The sequence below is a fragment of the Suillus clintonianus genome (genome assembly GCF_016758775.1).
Source record: "Suillus clintonianus strain FC179 chromosome Unknown DEU56scaffold_34, whole genome shotgun sequence".
Taxonomy (NCBI): domain Eukaryota; kingdom Fungi; phylum Basidiomycota; class Agaricomycetes; order Boletales; family Suillaceae; genus Suillus; species Suillus clintonianus.
This window is the reverse complement of record NW_024539258.1, coordinates 19,641-39,514: the sequence shown is the minus strand read 5'-3', so window position 1 is coordinate 39,514 and position 19,874 is coordinate 19,641. Positions and strand designations below refer to the sequence as shown.

Here is a 19,874-nt window from a genome sequence, read left to right as displayed (position 1 = left end):
AAGAATGATTTTGATCGCGCGCTATCATTCCGTATTGAGATGGATCCGTGTTGTTCCTGTAAGCAGTTATTCCTCACAGACCCGGCCATAAGGTCAATACAACCCGATCCCTGTACGATGAGCTGAGAGCTGAGACGAGCTCGTTAGGCTTTGACCAGTATTGGAGATGGTCAGGAAGTCCTTCGGAGAAATTCCAACACACACGACTCGTACACAACCGATTGACGAGATGGAGAGATGGTGGATGATCCGATCAGGGCGTTCAAGTTCTTGCTTGATGATATCAATACCGATGAACAACAGGGAACTGCTTACCAAGACATGCCTTGAAAAAACGTACGATTTCTACACAGTAGACGACGCGACGAACCACTTGCTCGTGATGTGGAAAGAGACAAACTATTCAAGTTTGCTTCGTACTGCATAGTCTCCACGATGTTCCTCAGAATACGGGACACAGTAGAGTCCGAGAAGACGAGAGATGACTAATTGGACGAAGACTGGGAAAATGTGACCAGGAATGAGGATTGTCAGAGTGCGATTTGGCTAAGAGTTGGCGTAGAGAACTGAGGGGAAAAGGTCGGTCAGAATAGCGTGGTGCGTCCTGTTGGACTCTCAAAGGAAATGCGGCGCGAGGGGATGGATACGAAGATCGCAGAACAATATTGAGCTAGTGGAGAGAATACATGAATGCAAGATAGCAGGACTATCAGACACGATACCGTTGGACCAATGCAGATGACAAAATTAAACGCACATTGTCAGAAAAGAGAGTTGGGCGCTTAATCCGCATGGCAGCCGTCAGTGATCAAGCTGTGAAACCAACATAGGGATGAAGCGAACACTGGGATGAAGCGAACATGGTGATGTAGCGAACACGGGGAAGCGAATATGGGGATGAAGTGAGGACGCTTGAACAACGTCCCCGCCACCACTCCATTGCAGCTTTCATTCAGCATTCGTTTTTCTGTGTACCTCTTACTCTGATCAAGTTAGTAAGTGATATTCGTGTGGTATATAATGTAAAAGCTGAAATTATCCTGCACCCATTAGCCGAGTCCCAGAACGAAACTATGCCAGATGCAGCCCCTGCAAAGCAACAAACTTCAGCGATAATACCTTACAAAAAATCAAAACAGATGATATCTACGGCACGCAACGGCACAGTAGCATCAAACACATCTTGCACCTGCACAGTGGACAGCGGATTATCACATACTCATATAATGGCTCATTTCGAGTCTGGGACTTGGAGACGGATGCGCAGGTAGGGGACAAATGGGAAGACAAAGAAACAGGAATGAAGGCCATAGCATTGTCGCCGGACGGTAAGACAGTTGCAAGCGGGAGTAACGATGGTGCAGTGAGATTGTGGAACATCGGCACAGGCAAGGTGATCAAAAAATGGATGAGTCACACAGCGAAAGTGACGTCTGTGTGCTGGAGTTCAGACGGAGGGCAAGTGGTGAACGGATCGGAAGATGGAACATTCAGAGTATGGGATGTACATCGAGAGCAGTGCGACAATCCTTGGACCGATGAAGGCAGGGCAATTCATAGCCGCGGTTTGCTACTCACCCGGTTCCAAAATGATTGCCACGGGCGGGGACGACTTGAAAGTCTGGGATGCCAACATAGGCGAGCTGCTCACAACGATATCAATCGATGGGGGATATGTTACATGCCTGGTATGGACGTCCAATGGGAAAACACTTATCGCCGCGGCATCCAACTTCATCAGGAAATTCGACACCGCCACCTAGTCTGAAACGGCTGTTCTTGAACTCGTGCAACTATGGAACCTCGAAACCAATCAGCCCATTGAACGTTGACGCGTTGACGCGTGAAGCTAGGCCTTCGTAGAGCTGTCACGTGAAGATTCTCCTCCCAGTGTTTCTTCCTTAGTCACGTGAAGCGCTGGGGCCTGTGCACCCCTCATAGGACGGGACTTCGCAGATTCTCACTCGCCTCGTTCCTTTTCTTCTCATTCCCATCTTCTTGTGCGACGCGCGTACGATTTTTTCGACCCACCCACCATCCCATTTCCATCCTAGCGTTCATTTTGGTCTTCCAGGACTTACGTCTCCTTCTGGCCCGAGGTCTGCACACGGCCTAGATCGCAGTAGCACTACACACAGCACATCCGAGCTCTCACGGAGCTCGTTATCGTCATTCCTCACATCTCACAGCTCAATATACGAAGGTGGTACCTTAGTGCTTCGTACACTGTAGTCCACCGACTTCGCTACCACTGATACCTTGAATATGACTCAAATCTTGAATGATCCCAGATGGTGGCCGGTAATCAACTATTCGCTTGTTTACAGTTATTTTATAGGTTCGTGGAAAGAAGTTGGACGATCAAGTTTTCACTCAATCATTGATTGTGGTTTCGCAGTTGCATCATCTGTTATGGTGGCATACGATTGGGGTAAGCCACATGATACTCATCTTGGCGGAACTGCTTATGCCACTATCGTGTTCTCCAGTACTGATATCTGGGCAAGAGGTAGGTTGATGCTATTATCTGAGCGGCCATCTCACTGACAGCGGGTTTATAGTTAGAACTGATCTGGGTAAGCAGAATCCCATATTGCAAGGGGTGTTATAATCCATTTGGGGCAGTCGCAACGCTGGTCACTCGTCACGGTTCTATATCTCAGTGTGCGCACCTTGTCTTATGTTCGAAGCTGTGCTGACTATACATAAAATGTTCTAGGTACGCTTCTTTGGAGTAATATACTGCGGGTATGTTTTCGGGACTAACAAGTTGGTACTGTGTTAACAAGCCATCTCTCACGAGCAGCACCAGCATACTATGTATGTCTTTTCACATACACTGTGTCTGTTGTTTCTGACCAGTGAAATGCAGGGAATATCCTGTCAGTTCCGGTGACAGATACAGTGGGTCTTCCGCATCAAGTTTTTCCTTCCGAACTTAACTGTACTTCTATGTAGGGGTGAGTAATATTCTTGACCGACTTGTTGGTTCAACATAATGACTGCAACAGCTGTGAGCTTGTTTGAAGCATCTCCGAGGCTCGTCAGTAACTGATTTTTTCAGGCACTATCCTTTGGGTCATACAAAACTGTATCCCTGCCGTCGTAATGGTCATGCTGGGCAGTGAGCTCCTCAGCTGCAGTACCTTTGACTTGACTGAAATATTATGCAAGTTGTTATGATCATTCGGTTACATGCGATGTATCTGGGATCCAGGAAGATGCTCATCTTTCTCATTGTGGTCTCCTTGGCACTCATGATCGTAACCGGAGTGATTCTCACAGTAGCAAGTAGCTATACTCGAGGAGGTAAGCTATACGGATGGAAGTTTTCAAGTGTAAGAGTCTCATGGGAATTCCAGAGGAGTTCGTCCTGTCTGGCATGTATCAGTGCGACTACATCCCCTCAGGGGGAAATGTCCCACTTCTCATTAACAATGATTGGATGCTCGTTACTGCACTCACATGGGAGGTCCTCACCTTGAGTCTTGCCATCTGGATTGCCATAAAACACTTCCATGAACTGCGACAACAATCGACAAGATGGAATGTCAAAGACTGTTTCACAGTGTTGATCAAGACACACGTGTTTTACTTTGCAGCGTACGTTTATGATTTGAATATAATCATATCTTTCCGCTGATATTCCTCTGCTAGCTTTGTTCTTTTTTCTTGCTTCACATTCAGCAAACTGTCCCCAAAGCTGCGGGTACGCATAATTTGCGGCTGACACCCGGATTTAAACGCTCATCATTCCTATAGAACATCTCTACTGTGGGAATTCAACTTTATGGTGGTGTTATTCCAGTTCTTTCGGTTGTGCAGTTGTTTGTACTGGGACCACGCCTCATCCTTGACATTCGGGCATATAACGCGCAGGTTCTGGTCAATTCTGACGAAGGAACTGTCGTGACTACAATCGTATTCCATGAGCGCACATACGAATTAACTGCCAACAGTGATGTATAGCATGTGTAGGTACAGTACACGAGTATTTCAGTGATATGCGACCATATGCACTCGAGAGGTGGAAGACTCCATGTTGAGGTAATGTGATGGATACTTTCAAATTATTGGGTTGTATCTAGAAATTTATATGCGCCATGCGTGTGCGTCCTCGCTGCCAACCCAGAATACAGCGCAATCTGTTTGTCCAGCGCGTTCGCCTCACATTCCTCAGGCTTGACCGTCGGCTTGTTTAAGTCCAACTTGCCTCGGTTTCCGATCGCGCTGTATTGTATTCCACCTGTTTGTAAAACAACTTTATATGTGAAAGTGAAACTTGTTACTTGGGGTAGGTAGGAAGAACAAGATGTTTATTGACGCTTGTTAGGATCACAAGTTGTAGCCAATTCAATTTTCCTCAAATTCCGAGTTCTGTAACTTCTGTTAGATGTGTCGAAATTCTGCAGCCCTCCACTTGACTACATATGTTCAACGGTCTCCCAACGCCATGCGTGTACCTTTATAACCAACCACGGTGTCTTTGTGGTTCCAGTAGTGCGATCGTTTCACTTGCTTGGTTTCCATGTGTACGTGGTGCTTGACATGGCTTGTCAGTCAAGTGGAACATCATTTCAACCTGATATCGACTCCGAATCGCACTTTGAGGATTTAAACGTTCAGATTAACATTCACTGTCATGTACCCGAATGCATCGTGCCCTCGCAATCAGCGAGCTGCTCACCCACATTCTTCGCGAGGTGTACAGTGACGAGGGACCCAACCTTCGCCAGGGCGTCAAGGACATAGCTAGGGTTTCTCAGGTCTGCAAGACCTTCTGAGATCCTGCATTGAATTTCCTTTGGAGAAATATCGACAGCCTGCTCCCGCTTCTTCAGCTGCTTCCTCTCGAGATTTACGAAGAGCACGGTGCGCGGCCTTTTCTGTGGATGGAATGTTCCTCGCCGTTGGCGGCCCGGGATTTGACGCTCCCATATACAAGTGGGATCTTTCCGCTATCGTGAAAGAAGCTGGGCTTCTGTACATGTCCAGCAATGTAAGCTTGTATATATTTCATCCGTGATAGCACTGACAACGAATCTACTTCCCTAGGTTGATGTTACATGACGACCAACCCCAAAAATCGCAGGTGCTCCGCCTCGTCGAATACCCCCAGGATTTTTTGACGACGCACGACATGCTGATGTACATGACTGATTGCATCCATCATTGAATGGTTTGACCCGTATATCGTCAGTTGTCTACCTCGCGTACTCAATCCTATGAGCAACATGCCAGCAGCACCCCACCACCGCGTCAACGCACGTTTCCCTCATTCTGGCGCCGTCGCCTCAATCGATACGGAGCGACTCAACGTGACACTCAACCTTGGTCCAGCCATTTCAGCTGGACTCAGGACCTACTCTCTGGCATGGTGCGCCGACGAGATGTACAAGACGTCAAGTCGCGAGAACCGCCAATAATTGAGGTCCCGTACACAGCAGGCAAGCCTGTATGTTCTTTTCCTCTTCTCAGCTCTTATTTATCACTGACTTTGTCTTGCATAGAGAAACTATCACGCTCGGAGAAAGAAGCCAGCTGCCAACTCTTCGCAAACTGCCCATGCCCATCCCACCCAGCAACTACCTCCTAATGCCAATGCCACTGCCTCGACACCTCCCGCCGCCGCCGGTGCCACGGGGACAGCAGGAACTGTCACGCGTCCTCATATCGCATTCACTGGATGGCGTGCTTCCCTCATGGGCTGGGTTTGCTGCATGCCTGTTCAGAACGCAACCTAGTTCCTGTCCGATCATGGCGCTCACGCAACTACAGTTTACAGTGCTTCAGAAGTCCTTCAGTAATACCCCCGCTATGTGAAATCCATTGGTGCTCTGATATATTTCTAGGGCATTTATAAATGATTGCAATCGACTGTGTTACATATATATTATCGACCAACATTCAAGCAGTGGATGGTGAATGTGACGAAACCCTAGATACACGAGATGTGTATACACGATATAAGTATTAATCCTACGAATCGTATAGCTAGTGGAAGGAACGGACGTACCCTCAGCCTAAGATAGAAGACTGAGGAAAGGCGAGAAGGAGTATAATCCAGGGATATTCACGTTAGTAACGGGTCGCGACTGCATTAGCAAAATTCCTCACTCGGACGGGCAGTTTAGTGAACAGGCTTCAGCTGTGTTCGCTAGCGGGGTGCCTGTATTCCAGTTGTATCACTTCAGCTTGCGCTTGGAGTCGGATGAAGCCCTGTGGGGCACTCGTTGTCGATACATACTTTTATTGTAAGGCCCGGACAACCGACAGCTACTATTCAAGTGAAACCAATTGAGTGACACTACCTCAAGACGTTTTCCTTTCACGACCCCAATTAGTGCAAAACAGGAATGCAGGCTCGCTGGATAACATGTCTATCAGATGCGGTGCCATGGGGTCGATGAAAAAATTAGGAACGAAAATAGAATTGGGCGCTTGACCTGCACAGCCAGTGCACGATGCCGTGATGCTAACACGAGGATGAACTTGCTGTGGAGGACTTGAACGATCTCCCTCGCGAGTTAACTTAATTCTGGATACCCACTCCGCTCCAGCTTCTTCAGCATTTGTCTTTCCGTCTACCTCTGTATTCTGACCAAGTAAGTGAGATTCGTGTGGCAGGTAATGTTAGAAGCTTAAATTATACCGCGTCCATTAAGTGAGTCCCCGAACCCAAACCATGCCGCATCCAGCCCCTGCGAAGAAAGAAACTTCAGTGACAATCCCTTACAAAAAGATCACAACAAGGAACATCGAAGGCGCGCCACGGGACGGTGCCGTCAAACGGATGTTGCACCTGCCCGGTGGACGTCGGATCATCACCCACTCACGGGATGGCTCATTTCGAGTCTGGGACTTGGAGACGGGCATGCAGGAGGAATGGGAGGACAAAGAAATAGGAGTGAAGGTCATATCATTGTCGCCGGACGGCAAGACAGTAGCAAGCGGGAGTGAAGATGGCGCAGTGAGATTGTGGAACATCGACACGGGCAAGATCATCAAAAAATGGATGGGTCACACAGCGGAAGTGAAGTCTGTGTGCTGGAGTCCAGACGGAGGGCGAGTGGTGAGCGGATCCTCCGATGGAACATTCAGAGTATGGGATGTCGAGAGCGGCACGACAATCCTGGGACCGATCAAGTCAGCGCAATCTAATTTGGCGGTTTGCTATTCACCTGATGCCAAGATAATTGCTACGGGCGGGTCCAAGTTGAAAGTCTGGGATGCCAACACAGGCGAATTGCTCACAACAATCCAGGAATTTGTTTCGTGCTTGGAATGGACCTCCGATGGAAAAACACTTATCGCCGGGGGATCCTTCTGCACCACGAAATTCGATACCGCCACGTGGTCCGAAACGGCTTTCCTTGAACTCGACCCCGAAGGGTCTTTTCACATGATTTCATTATCTCCAAATAAGCGTATCCTCGCAAGCACATCAATCTCAAAGAAGAAGACGACGCAATTATGGAACCTCAAAACCAATCAGCGCATCGAACCACCACTCCACCATGAAGACATTAATGTGACATGTGCAGCCTTTTCCGCAGATGGAATGTTCCTCCTCATTGCCAGCGTGGGAATTGACGCCCCCATATACAAATGGGATCTTTCCACTATCGTCAAAGATGCTAGCCTTCTGTCCAACAATGTAAGCTTGAATACATTTCATCCTCAATCACACTCACAACGGATCTACTCCCCCAGGTTGTCACTATCCGACAACCAGCTCCAAAGATCAAATATGCTCCACGTCCTCGAATACCCCCAGGGTTTTTTGACGGTACACGACGCGCTGATGTACGTGACGGACTCCATCTACGATTGAATGGCTTGATTGATACATTGTTAGTTGTCTACTCCGCATACTCAATCACATGGACAACATGACAGCAGCACCCCACCACCGCGTCAACGCACGTTTCCCGCATCCTGGCGCCGCCGCTTCAATCGACACAGAGCGACTGGTCATCACACGCAATCTTGGTCCAGCCCTTTCAGCTGGACTCAGAACCTAGTCTCTGGCATGGTGCGCAGACGAGATGCACAAGACATTGGGTTGCGAGAACCGCCAATAGTCGAGGTCCCGTACACAGCAGGCAAGCCTGTATGTTCTTTTCCTCTTCTCAGCTCTTATTTATCACTGACTTTGTCTTGCACAGAGAAACTATTACGCTCGAAAAAAGAAGCCAGCTGCCAGCTATTCGCAAACTGCCCATGCACATCCCATCCAGCAACCACCTCCCAATGCCAATGCCACTGCCTCTCCACCTCCCGCTGTCGCTGGTGCCACGGGGACAGCAGGAACTACCGCGCGTCCTCATATCGCCTTCACTGGATGGCGTGCTCGCCTCATGGGCTGGGTTTGCTGCATGCCTGTTCAGAACGCACCCTAGTTCCTGTCTGATCTTGGCGTTCATGCAACTACAATTTACAGCGCTTTAGAAGTCCTTCAATAATACCCCCCGCTATGTAAAATTCATTTCTGCCCCGATATTTTTCTAGGGCGTTTAAAAATGATTGCAATCGGTTGTGTACATATATATTATCGACTCAACGTTCAAACAGTGAATAGTGAATGTGATGATACCCTAGATACACGAGATGTGTATACACGATGTTAGTATTAATCCTACGAGTCGTATAGCTAGTGGAAGGAACGGACGTACCCTCAGCCCAAGATAGAAGACTGAGGAAATGCGAGAAGGAGTGTGCTGTGTAACTGAGGAGCGTGTTGGAATAGTAAGAGTGTATGCTGAGTTTGTCGGCTACGTGCAACAGGACACATAGTGAAAATATACCATTGCTGCCTGCAGCGATCGCGAACAGTTCGAGATTCAACGCCGCGCATATCGACTGCTGTTCCGTATCCGCTCCCCGTAATGCCAGAATATCCAAGGTCTACAGGAGCTATTAGTAAGAGTGGGAGGGCGATGAGAGGAATAAAGTGGACGTACGCAGGACAGCCTATCACGATCGCCACAACTGCAAGGACGGTATCACCCTTTCCGAACCCAAGTGTGCTGTACATAGCTGGAGCAAATAAGGGAAATACAAAGCCTGCTAGTGACCGCAGGCAGACCACAGCAGCGACCGCTGAATAGGAAGGACATCAGATAGACCACGACAATGCGGGAACGAAATTATATATACCAGATGCGGCGTGAAGCGTGAAGCAATCAACGACATAGGCCATGATGCACTGGAAATTCAGAATGATGCCTGCTCCCACAAGTGCGATACCCTGTCGAAGCCGTCAGTAGAGAAACAATGATAGAGTGATCAAATCACAATATCCGGAGCTATCCAATGAGTATGGGCTTGAGTAGTCCACCCTACGATCAAGCAACCTATCGGAAGTAGCAGAGATCCTGGAATCATAGCAGCTGATGGTATACTGATCAGTACTCAGGAAAGGAGGCAGTGGGATTAATGACGAACGCAATCTGAACTCCGGCTTCCCAACTCCATGTTTATTCTTGAGATACATGTAGATCTTGTCCATCGTTTTCGCATTTAGTTGAGATGCTCCAGTCAACCCTACGCCAAGGGCAATGTAGTGAAGGCCGGCTATTCCAACAGACTGCTGGTATTCGCCCTGAAAGATCGACGGTATCGTCGTCAAAAAGACTGAGGGACCATGAGATCACGTCCATGGAATAATAAATGACTCACGATAAAGTAGCCCGTACAGATACGCCATGTAAATGCCGAAAATCTGCATGATCGGCTCGCGGATAAAGAGCTGGAATGGGCGACTGAGTGCTGTAGTCATGATTGTCCGCCAGCTATATAAATCAGCGACCTCAGATGTAATCTTACAGGATTATAAGAGGACTTACGAGCGATCTTGACCTTCGAAAATAGTGCGGATGTCTTTGTATGGGGCTTTTTCAGCGTCCATTGACCTGCAAATCCGCTCTGCTTTCTGTTCCAATAAGAAGGGCGCATAAGCTGAACACAATTAATAAGGACGAGGAAATCGCGACTGGTTAATTACTCACTCTCTTGAAGTACAAAGAATGCAAGAAGTATAATAGCTACATCCACAATGGACGTAGACCAAAACTGCCACAGAAATGAGAACGGTCTTCCATTTGTATAGAAGCAACACATACAACCCATCTCCAGGTCGAGCGTTCAGCGATCCTGGTGAAGATTAGGATAGCGTCATTTAACTCGGAATAGCCACACACCATGCGCCTGTGATAGGTCCCAAGACGGGGCCCAATAACGGAGCCAAAGTGTAAATGGCAAGAGCTTTTCCTCGTTCATCTACTCGCCAGCAATCCCCTATAACGCCGCTGCCAATCTGAAGAGTGAAGCTATTCAGAACAGATACTTGTTATTTTTAAAAAAAATGAGACTTTACCGACATGGGCGCGCTGCCTCCAAGGCCAGCGAGGAATCGGAATGCAAGAAGCTGGTACTCTGTCTGTGCGAATCCACAGCCAAGATTCCATGCTGCCAACTCAATTTAAGAATGGAGTTGAGAATGTAGATCGATGATCACATACCAAGATACCATAGATTTGACAATTGCAATACGCGTGAGCGGCCATAAATTTCGCTCAGTGGACCCAGAACCAAAGGCCCCATTGCTAGTGAATATTGGTCGATCAGTGAGTGGAGTATCTAGCATCCGTCAAGTTCACGTACCATAAGCAAGCACAAAGATAGATGTCGTGAGTGCAAGTACGATGTCGCTTCTTATCCCGAATGTAGAAGCGACCTGACCAGTAGCGGGCGCGATCATAGAGGAGGAAATTGGACTAATGAAAGTAATCGATGAAACGATTACGGTCGTAACCCATTTGCGTCTAAAGCTCCAACTGTGCAAGAACTGTAAGCCCCGTAGCTATATTTCTCTGCTCACCGTGATGAAACGTACTTTTTAGGATTTTGTGGGTCATCTGGGCCGTCCCAGTCAACGATCAAAACATCTGTAGAGTCATCCGTTGCCACAACCAGCTCGCTGGGCTTCTGAAAATATTTACTGTGTTCTTGAGTATGATAAACTAGTTTTGGCGCATGATCGCCTTGTAAAGTCGATGTGAGAGATACAGAGGAATCTGAGGCTTCTAGCGTCAGTGTGCCAGTCACGGACGCAGGGGGTTGGTTTATGGCGGACATGCGCAAGCGATATTCACAAGATGGCCGGACTCACTCGCCTACTTATATGTAAATCCAGGGATATTCACGTTAGTAACGGGTCGCGACTGTATTAGAAAAATTCCTCACTCGGACGGGGAGTTTAGTGAGGAGGCTTTAACTGTGTTCGTTAGCGGGGTGCTTGTTTTCCAGTCACGGTTGAATCAACTTCAACTTACGCTTGGAGTCGGATGAAGCCCGCGAGGCACTCGTTGTCGATATACATACTTTTACTGTAAGGTCCGGACAACCGACAGCTACTTTGCAAGTGAAACCAGTTGAGTGACAACTGCCAAGGGCCGTGACGTTTTCCATCCAAATAGCGCCAACTCATTTTGAAATAGCGCTTACATAATCCAACTTAGTTTTTGATGAATGATGTAGAAAAATACCGACTGTGGCACTGTGCCATATTTTATATTGCGTGAGCACCGGACTCCTGGAGACTACGCTAGACTACACTACATGGGGGTGGTAGTGCTGCTTTATAGGACACGGTACGTGGGCACTTGCACTATGCATGATGAATCTGAGACACTGGTTGACATATATACGTGGTAGAATTTTAGATGACCCATCAAGCCACTGCCACGGTTTTTAAGTCTCCCTGACCTTGGATAATGGATACCAAGCTTGTCTTGCCGCAGGGCCCCATACCCGTGGGCACTGGGGGTGCCCATCGACCCTCCTCACCTTTACCATCCAGCGCACGACTCGGATCATACCTACTCAAGACTCTCAATCATATGATACACGGCCCCTCATACAGGCATCGAAATGTTCGAGCGCATGGCGATTGGACAGATTCCGTTTTGGTCAACTTATGAAATTGCTGCCCTCAGTGCCGCTGACTCCACACTCGTGACTCGGGGAAGGCGCTAAACTGATTGACGCCGAGAATCCTTGTCCTTCCGTATCTGAATCAAGCTCTGCGCAAAATTCAAATGGTACTTTGTAAGTGAAACTTAATCATGCAACTTACTGATGCCGAAGTTCAGGCTTCCCGAAGTCTACCATCCCTGGACCTTGTTTTGTATTTCCCTTTCGTCACCCTGAACCCTTTCAGGGTCCAGCGTGGAACGGTGTTGAACACCCTGTTCAAAAACAAAAGCTAACTCAAGGGACACGACAGCTTTCGAATGCATTGCAATATTAAATTATCATATCGTGGTACGTACAAGCTATGTATATCGACTGTTTTCAATGTCCACCACTGGCATTAGTTTCCGTTTCCGTTTCAAAGTATCACTGCCAACAGGATTCATAACTCGCGAGTGATCGTGTCGTGTGCTCATAAATGTCTCCAGGATCATTCATCACTGTGCATATCGACTGACACCCCGTATCCGCTCCCCATAACGCCAGAATATGTAGGGTCTGCAATATCATCGATTCAGTATGACATTCACAAAAAAAACTCAAAACAAAGACGCACGCAGGACATCCTATGACAACCGCCACAATCGCCAAAATAGTATCGCCCATCCCGAACCCGAGTGCGTTGTACATCGACGGAGCGAACAAAGGGAACCCAAAGCCTGCTATTGACCGCAAAAAGGAGACAGCGGCCATTGCTGAATATGAAAGATTTTGAGATGAGTGACTAACGCGGGAACTAAATCGTATGTACCTGAAGCGGCATGAAGCGTGAAGCAATCGACGATGTAGGTCTGGATACACTGGAAATTCAGAACGATACCTGCTCCTACGAGCGCGATACCCTGTTGAATCCGTCAGTAGAGAAAAGGTAGAAGAAGAATCAGAATTAGCTTACGATATCTGGAGCTATCCAATGAGTATGGGCTTGAGTAGTCCACCCTACGATCAAGCACCCTATGGGAAGTATCACAGATCCGGGAATCATGGCAGCTGATGGTACACTGATGAGCACTCAAGAAAGGAGGCACTAGAACAAGATGACGAACGTAATCTGAACTCTGGCTTCGCAACTCCACCGTTCCTCGTCTTGAAGTAAATGAAAATCCTGTCCATAGTGTTCGAATTTAATTGGGACGCTATCATCAACCCTAGGCCAAGTGCAATGTAATGAAGACCGGATATTCCGACCGACTCCTGGTATACGCCTTGGAAGATCGATGTCATCGTCGTCAAAAGGACTGAGAGACTATGTGAGACCACGTCCATAGAAGAATAAATCACTCACTATATAGTAACCCGTATAGATACGCCATGTAGAGGCCGAGGAGCTGTATGATCGGCTCACAGGCGAAAAGTGCAAATGGGCGACTGAGTGATTTGCCCAAGACGGTCTGCCAGCTATATAGATTATCGTCCTCAGATGCTCGTCTTGCAGAGATTATGAGACGACTTACGAGCGATTTTGGCCTTCGAAAATGGTGCGGATTTCTTTGTACGTGGATTTTTCAGTGTCCATCCTCTTGCGAATCCGCTCTGCTTTCCTTTCCAATAAGAGGGGTGGGTAAGCTGAACACAATTGATGAGGACGGGCGTGTCACGATCAGTCAATTACTCACTCTCTTGAAGGTAAACAAATCCAAGGAGTTGAATAGCTGAAGCTGCGATGGACGTAGACCAAAACTGTCACGGAAATGAAATGAGAACGGTCCTCGATCAGTGAAAGCATCACATACCACCCATCTCCAGGTTGAGCGTTCAGCGATCCTGGAGAATATTTAGATAATGACATTCAAAGTTGAAATAGCCACGCACCAGGCGCCTGTGATAGGTCCTACAACAGGTCCCAACAAGGGAGCTAACGAGTAGATGGAAACAGCTTTTCCTCTTTCTTCTGGTCGCCAGCAGTCCCCAAGAAAGCCGCCACCGATCTAAAGAGGGAAGCAATTCAGAAGAAATACTTTGTATTGAAAGGTTTTAGCTTTACCGACAAGGGCGCACTGCCTCCGAGACCGGCAAGAAACCGGAAGGCGAGAAGCTGGGCTTCTGACTGCGCAAATCCACATCCAGCGTTCCATGCTGTGAATTCATTTCAGGGGTAGGGTTATGGGCTAGCTTATGAATACCACGTACCGATATACCATAGATTTGACAATTGCAAGACACGTGAGCGCCCGTAAATCTCACTCAATGGACCCAGGAAAAATGGTCCGACCGCTGAGATGCAGTTTGGCTGATCAGTGATGAATCTAGCATCCATGAAATTGGCCTACCATATGCAAGGACAAAGATGGATGTTGTAAGTGCAAGTACGACATTGTTTGTAATGCCGAAGGCAGTTGCCACTTGACCAGTAGCGGGTGCGACCATGGAGGATGAAACTGGGCTAATGAAAGTAAAGGCTGATATAATTAATGTTGCGACCCATTTGCGTCTATAGGTCCAACTATGCGAGAACTGTCAACCCAATAAGCATGCTGCTTTGCTCGTGAAACGCACTTTAAAGGATTGTGAGGGTCATCTGGGCCGTCCCAGTCGACAATCAAAATATCTGAATTATTCTTTTTCGCGCCATCGCCATCGCCAGTTTCATAAGGCTGGGGATGATAAGTCTGTTCTGGAAGATGGTCTAGTATGCCTTGTCCAGGTGCTCCGTCAGCTGCGGACACAGGGATTTTGTCTTTGTCTGGGTCAGACATGTTGAAGTGATTATCCACACATGGTGCCTTCCTGTCCGCCTACTTATACTGTCGACCGGTAATGAAGTCATTCAGAGAGGCACTGCCGTTACCGTGGTGCTTATCTTGCCAAACCAACCTTACTTTAGATCATGGTGACCCTGGGTTGGGTTGACACATACCAGTTTACCTGTGACGGCGCCGTTGGGCCCCGTTGCTTGCTAAGGTTCTCCGTTTTAGCGCCCAAGCTGTCGCCGAGCTACCGATTCCACGTAAAAATGATGAGTAAATAGTTTGATCCAATGCTATTCAGAAACTGTACCACCTCCGTCCTTTTCACTTGCATAGTACGTATCAGACCTTGTGAACACCACCAGAGTCCATACCAGTTCAACTTGAGTTCAACTCTCGAATTTCACTTTGCGGCTAGTTACTTGAAAAGGTTAAATTATGAATCCGTGGGAATTTCATTGTTCATGGTATTTAGGGGCGTTGATGGATGCCACGGAATGTCAATCATACTTGACCGGGAATTAGCAAGCTTTCGCGAATCGGCATATATCATATGTTGCCAATGCGGCCTTCTCCAAGATTGCATGATGGCTCTGCTCCACCGGCACGTACAGTGCCGATCATCTCTTGTGGGTCCTTGCGCATTATGCCCAACGTCTCTCAGCTCCCTCTGTCCTTATCAAAAAGAAATGTGAGTGCTGTCTATATATTCCATGTCACCCGGTCCAAATTGATTCGATCAGGTGAGGTAGGGTAAGGCTAGTTTCGAACGATACTATGCAGTCGAGTCTCATGACGCCCTGCGACGTGTGATCACTGCACAAGATTCAAACTCTCCAAAGGATATGTTTCCGGGCTGGGACTTCTCTGTTAACCACGCCACAAATCAGCCTATTGGAATATGACGAACAACGGTGAAAAAATTCGCTTCTATGATTTGCAGATCATGCCAAGCGCCGCTACAATTATGGTGAGTCTTTTTTTTTTGAGATGACAAAATCACGAGAGGAAACATTATGAATGGCACCGCTCACATGACCCTGAAAGGTGAAGTACGACGACAAACCTTCGGTAGTATGATCATCCCCGGCTGCTCTGGCAGAGCTGCAGAGTCTATACTACACTCACGATGACTGACGCCTTTCCGTAGTTGTGGACAACATGCGTAGTCTTTGATGGACAAAGATCCGGCGGTGGTGTGGTTGTAAAAGTGCTAGCTCCCGCCAACAATTGATCCGGTATCACAGGGGGCTCGGAATCGATCTGGTATGAAGAATAGTCCATTGCTACCCGACACGAATCTCACAACAATAGCGTGCTCCACTACCAGTGGTCATCAATAATTCCTCGCGACGCCCTATACGTGAGCCGTTACGGATCTACCCAGGTTCCCCATCTCAGTTCGCTTCTGTGTTTGTGTGCCTCGTGCTTCCTTGGCCAAATTCCAATCTTTGGCCAATTTCAATTAAGGCTAACAAGCGCGCACGCCCAGGCTCATCGCGACTGCGCATATGGACTGCTTTTTCGTATCCGCTCTCCGTAATGCCAAAATATCCAGGGCCTCCAGGCACAATCAGCAAAGGGTAACAATGGAAGAACCTGATACATACGCAGGGCAGCCAATCACGATTGCAGCGACTGCAAGGACCGTGTCGCCCTTCCCGAACCCGAGTGCGATGTACATCGCTGGAGCAAACAAAGGAAATGCGAAGCCTGATAGTGACCGTAGGAAAGAGACTGCGGCTAACGCTGAACACGCAAGGTGCGAGATAGGTAGAATGCAAACATGACAAAAACACGATACATACCCGAAGCCGCATGAAGCGTAAAACCGTCAACGATGTAGAGCTGTATACACTGGAAATTTAGTATAATTCCTGATCCCACAAGCGCGATGCCCTGTCGAGCTTCGTGTCAGTTGAGATACGTAACTAAGATAATGAAACTGACGATATCTGGAATTATCCAATGAGTATGTGCTTGAGCACTCCAACCGGCGATCAAACACCCTATTGGAAGTAGCAGGGTTGCGGGGAACATAGCAGCTGATGACTCATTGAGCGCTGTGCGGGGAGAAGGCAACATCATCATGACGAACGCAATCTGAACTCCGGCTTCCCAACTCCTCCGTTTTTACTCTTCAGACGAACATATATCCTATCCATAGCTCTCGCGTTTAATTGCGATCCCACCGTCAACCCTATGCCAAGCGATATATAGTGAAGACCAGAAATCCCTACCGGCTGCTGGTATACGCCCTGAAAAATTGATGGGATCGTCGTCAAGAAGACTGATAGGCTGTGTGAGATTATGTCCGCGGAAAAAGCTTGCTGATTTACGGTAGAATATGCCGTATATGTATGCCATATAAACGCCAAGCAGCTGCACGATCGGTTCGCGGAAAAGGAGTGCGAAAGGGCGACGGAGTGCTTTGCTCATGATGGCCTGCCAACTACGGAAATCATCGTCATTAGATGACATCATCTTACAGGGATGGAGAGGACTTACGAGCGATGTTCACCTTCAAATACGGTGCGGATTTCTCTGTATGGGGCTCTTTCGGCGTCTGCTGAGGTGCGCATCCGTTGTGCTTTCCTTTCCAACAAGAGGGGGGCGTAAGCTAAGCCAAAAAAATTAGGAAGGATGGACAAGTCGCTAATAGTCAATTACTCACTCTCTTGGAGTAAAAACATGCCGAGGATCTGAACAACTGCATCGACAATGGACGTAGACCAAAACTACGGGAAAATGAGAGCAGTCCACGATTCGTGAAACGACCACATACAACCCATCTCCATGTCGAGCGTTCAGCGATCCTTCGAACAATTATATCAGGTCACTGAACTTCGGGTGAGCACCAACACCCACTAACCAGGCGCCTGTGATAGGTCCCAAGACAGGTCCCAACAGCGGTGCCAAGGAGTAAAGAACGATCGCTTTCCCCCTCTCTTCTGCTCGCCAGCAATCACCCAAAACACCAGCGCCAACCTGAAGAATGACATTCAGAATACACGTTCTTACAACATTATTCAAAACCTTACAGTCGATGGTGCGCTGCCTCCGAGGCCAGCGAGGAATCGAAAGGCAAGAAGCTGGTATTCTGTCCGTGCGAATCCACAGCCAAGATTCCATGCTATCGTGTTCGAGAATTCGAGATTAAAAATATCATTCAGCTGGTAAAGGTTGCATACCAAGAAACCATAGATTTCCCAATATCAAAACGCGTGACCGGCCATAAATCTCACTCATCGGGGATGCAAAAAAGGGCCCTATCACTGGTTTGTGGTGTGATTGATCAATGGTGCATGCATCTAGGAGCCATTGGGTTCGCTTACCATATGCAAGCACAAAGATGGATGTTGTGAGTGCGAGTATAACATTGTTGTTAATCCCGAAGGTAGCAGCCACTTGGCCAGTAGCGGGCGCAGCCATAGCGGAAGAAATCGGACTAATGAAAGCAAACGCTGATACGATTATGGTCACGGTCCATTTGCGTCTCAAGCTCCAACTGTGCGAGAACTGTAAGCCCAATGGTCACGCTGCTCCGTTGACGCAAACGCACTTTTTGGGATTGAGAGGGTCATTTGGGCCATCCCAGTCAACGACTAAAATATCTGTACGGCTGCTCGACAGAGTCAGCTGTTTGCTTGTGCTGCTACGTGGCTTCTGAGAACCATCCTGTTCTTGAACGCGAATGGTTGTCAGCTCGTAATCGCCATGTAAGGAGGGCAGTGCCAGGGACGTGACGGAGTCTTCTGCTTTTTTGTCTCCGCCGTCAGCTTCAGACTCGAGTATCTGGTTTGTGATGTCAGACATGTCAAGGACGCTGGCGTGCGAGTGACAGCCGCATGGTGGTCCCTTCTGTACGTTATTATAAATACAAGTAGATGGGTGATGACAGACAACGCACTTACTTTGACCCAAATGCAAATGTGGTGCTAAATTTGTACGCTGTGAATCACGGTATGATTCGGTGAGATTTGCTGCTTAATTGAACCTACCCTCTCCCTGGAGCCTAAGCACTAAATTTGTCCGATGATGTGCAGTCCAAAAGAAACGAGTTGAATTCAATTATCTTATCGCGGGCAGGAGGCACCAGGTTAGGACAGTAGGATTTCATTCGTGAGACTCGTCAGAACAAATAACATTGAACATCGTGTTTGTGTAATCTGTCAGAATAAGGCCGACATCCGGACAGACAGAAGAGTACATACATATAGCAATCTGCTTCCACTTCTCGCCGCTCGAGGTCGGACATGTCCGATCTGTGATGCTGCCAGCGTGCGAACGAATGTTGAAACGCGGGACCATCGAGTTAAGTGACGGGGCAACCTAGGTAAACCATTACAAAGTCAGTCACTTGCCAGGACCCACGACCTCATTAGGAATGTGCTTACCTTGAGCCATGGTATACTCAGATGGGTCCCAGCACTTGCCCTGCAGGCGTGTTTCGCAAGCAAGGGATGGCTATGCGCAAATTCGTGTGACCAATTAGAGGACTCCACGAACGCTTCGCTGTCACGGTCATGGCCGGTGGGGAAGGTCCAGCTCAGCCAGAAGTATCGTGCGTGTACATGCAATGTGAGCCTTGACTCGGAGGGGAGCGGTCTGGGACCACGTCTGGAAATTCAGATTGCGAGGAAGCCGAAAAGGAATTGGAAAATGAGATGCCTCTGGTGTCTAGCTAGTCACCATGCGATGATCGAGCATTAAAACATTAAAGCTGCTAATGGCGTATATCGTGTAAGTAGTACTACTAGGATAGGATTCGGAAGTCGCGTCTCCCAGTGCTGTTTTGCAGGTCACGTGAAGCATATGCAAACATGTGCAAACACGGGCGCAATGTTCCCGCTCAGGCTGGAACTTCCCCGTGCCTCCCATTCGACTCGTAGACTCGGCGTCCGTGGCTTGTGTGTGCAACCTGCATCGATGTGAAAGTCACCGCAGAGAGCTTCAGGGATACCAAACGTTCGGCTGCAAATTCACCCGTCGAAGGTGAGCAATGTTTGTGCCGGGCTTCCCCGAGAAGCTGAGTCTGATACATATCATCACTTACAGTCACTGCGGAAACGAGTTTTTAGACGCACGCTAAACGGAGGGAGAAACCAGGCCTAAACGGACTCAAAACGTACTTAGCCGCTAACCGTACGC

The 19,874-nt window shown here is 48.1% G+C and overlaps 6 protein-coding genes across 6 annotated transcripts; 3 read left to right on the top strand and 3 right to left on the bottom strand.

Moving 5' to 3' along the window:
- The first annotated feature begins 1,930 nt into the window (after positions 1-1,930).
- On the top strand, positions 1,931-4,303 carry DEU56DRAFT_343455 (uncharacterized protein). Its single transcript, XM_041345764.1, has 12 exons — positions 1,931-2,338; positions 2,399-2,431; positions 2,490-2,509; positions 2,562-2,576; positions 2,720-2,748; positions 2,807-2,820; positions 2,873-2,908; positions 3,065-3,124; positions 3,175-3,309; positions 3,363-3,603; positions 3,658-3,709; positions 3,763-4,303. The coding sequence occupies exons 1-12, from the start codon at positions 2,266-2,268 to the stop codon at positions 3,967-3,969; spliced, it is 915 nt and encodes a 304-aa protein (XP_041208546.1). The 5' UTR covers positions 1,931-2,265; the 3' UTR covers positions 3,970-4,303.
- Positions 4,304-4,652: 349 nt separating this feature from the next.
- DEU56DRAFT_901349 (uncharacterized protein) lies at positions 4,653-5,958 on the top strand (the record flags this gene model as incomplete). Its single annotated transcript, XM_041356546.1, has 4 exons — positions 4,653-4,766; positions 4,823-4,999; positions 5,201-5,455; positions 5,511-5,958. The coding sequence occupies 4 exons, from the start codon at positions 4,653-4,655 to the stop codon at positions 5,742-5,744; spliced, it is 780 nt and encodes a 259-aa protein (XP_041208545.1). The 3' UTR covers positions 5,745-5,958.
- Positions 5,959-7,636: 1,678 nt separating this feature from the next.
- Positions 7,637-8,402, top strand: DEU56DRAFT_901348 (uncharacterized protein; the record flags this gene model as incomplete). The annotated part of the gene is made up of 3 exons (XM_041356545.1): positions 7,637-7,806; positions 7,859-8,113; positions 8,169-8,402. Exons 2-3 carry the CDS (start codon positions 8,033-8,035, stop codon positions 8,400-8,402), a joined length of 315 nt encoding a protein of 104 aa, XP_041208544.1. The 5' UTR covers positions 7,637-7,806; positions 7,859-8,032.
- A 275-nt stretch (positions 8,403-8,677) lies between these two features.
- On the bottom strand, positions 8,678-11,139 carry DEU56DRAFT_912561 (MFS polyamine transporter; the record flags this gene model as incomplete). Its single annotated transcript, XM_041357415.1, has 13 exons — positions 8,678-9,102; positions 9,160-9,250; positions 9,298-9,392; positions 9,448-9,636; positions 9,682-9,794; positions 9,849-9,960; positions 10,011-10,074; positions 10,125-10,155; positions 10,203-10,318; positions 10,379-10,470; positions 10,524-10,607; positions 10,666-10,838; positions 10,898-11,139. 13 exons carry the CDS (start codon positions 11,137-11,139, stop codon positions 8,678-8,680), a joined length of 1,827 nt encoding a protein of 608 aa, XP_041208543.1.
- Positions 11,140-12,473: 1,334 nt separating this feature from the next.
- Positions 12,474-14,732, bottom strand: DEU56DRAFT_912560 (MFS polyamine transporter; the record flags this gene model as incomplete). Its single annotated transcript, XM_041357414.1, has 14 exons — positions 12,474-12,534; positions 12,593-12,731; positions 12,788-12,878; positions 12,932-13,026; positions 13,083-13,274; positions 13,322-13,434; positions 13,491-13,602; positions 13,653-13,716; positions 13,770-13,800; positions 13,849-13,964; positions 14,021-14,112; positions 14,167-14,250; positions 14,307-14,479; positions 14,533-14,732. 14 exons carry the CDS (start codon positions 14,730-14,732, stop codon positions 12,474-12,476), a joined length of 1,563 nt encoding a protein of 520 aa, XP_041208542.1.
- A 1,388-nt stretch (positions 14,733-16,120) lies between these two features.
- On the bottom strand, positions 16,121-18,626 carry DEU56DRAFT_945543 (MFS polyamine transporter). The gene is made up of 14 exons (XM_041359008.1): positions 18,286-18,626; positions 18,059-18,231; positions 17,915-17,998; positions 17,765-17,856; positions 17,596-17,711; positions 17,509-17,539; positions 17,398-17,461; positions 17,232-17,343; positions 17,063-17,175; positions 16,822-17,013; positions 16,674-16,768; positions 16,532-16,622; positions 16,334-16,472; positions 16,121-16,284 (listed from the first exon to the last, which is right to left on the bottom strand). Exons 1-14 carry the CDS (start codon positions 18,537-18,539, stop codon positions 16,218-16,220), a joined length of 1,623 nt encoding a protein of 540 aa, XP_041208541.1. The 5' UTR covers positions 18,540-18,626; the 3' UTR covers positions 16,121-16,217.
- Between the last annotated feature and the right edge of the window lie 1,248 nt (positions 18,627-19,874).

Coding starts and splice junctions, on each gene's coding strand:
- DEU56DRAFT_343455 (XM_041345764.1), top strand. CDS start 2,266: ATGACTCAAATCTTGAATGATCCCAGATGGTGGCCGGTAATCAACTAT. Junction 2,909..3,064: donor TCCGGTGACAGATACAGTGG/GTCTTCCGCATC, acceptor TGATTTTTTCAG/GCACTATCCTTTGGGTCATA. Junction 3,310..3,362: donor AAGTAGCTATACTCGAGGAG/GTAAGCTATACG, acceptor TGGGAATTCCAG/AGGAGTTCGTCCTGTCTGGC.
- DEU56DRAFT_945543 (XM_041359008.1), bottom strand. CDS start 18,539: ATGTCTGACATCACAAACCAGATACTCGAGTCTGAAGCTGACGGCGGA. Junction 17,014..17,062: donor CATATACGGCATATTCTACC/GTAAATCAGCAA, acceptor ACAGCCTATCAG/TCTTCTTGACGACGATCCCA. Junction 16,285..16,333: donor ATCGTGATTGGCTGCCCTGC/GTATGTATCAGG, acceptor TTGTGCCTGGAG/GCCCTGGATATTTTGGCATT.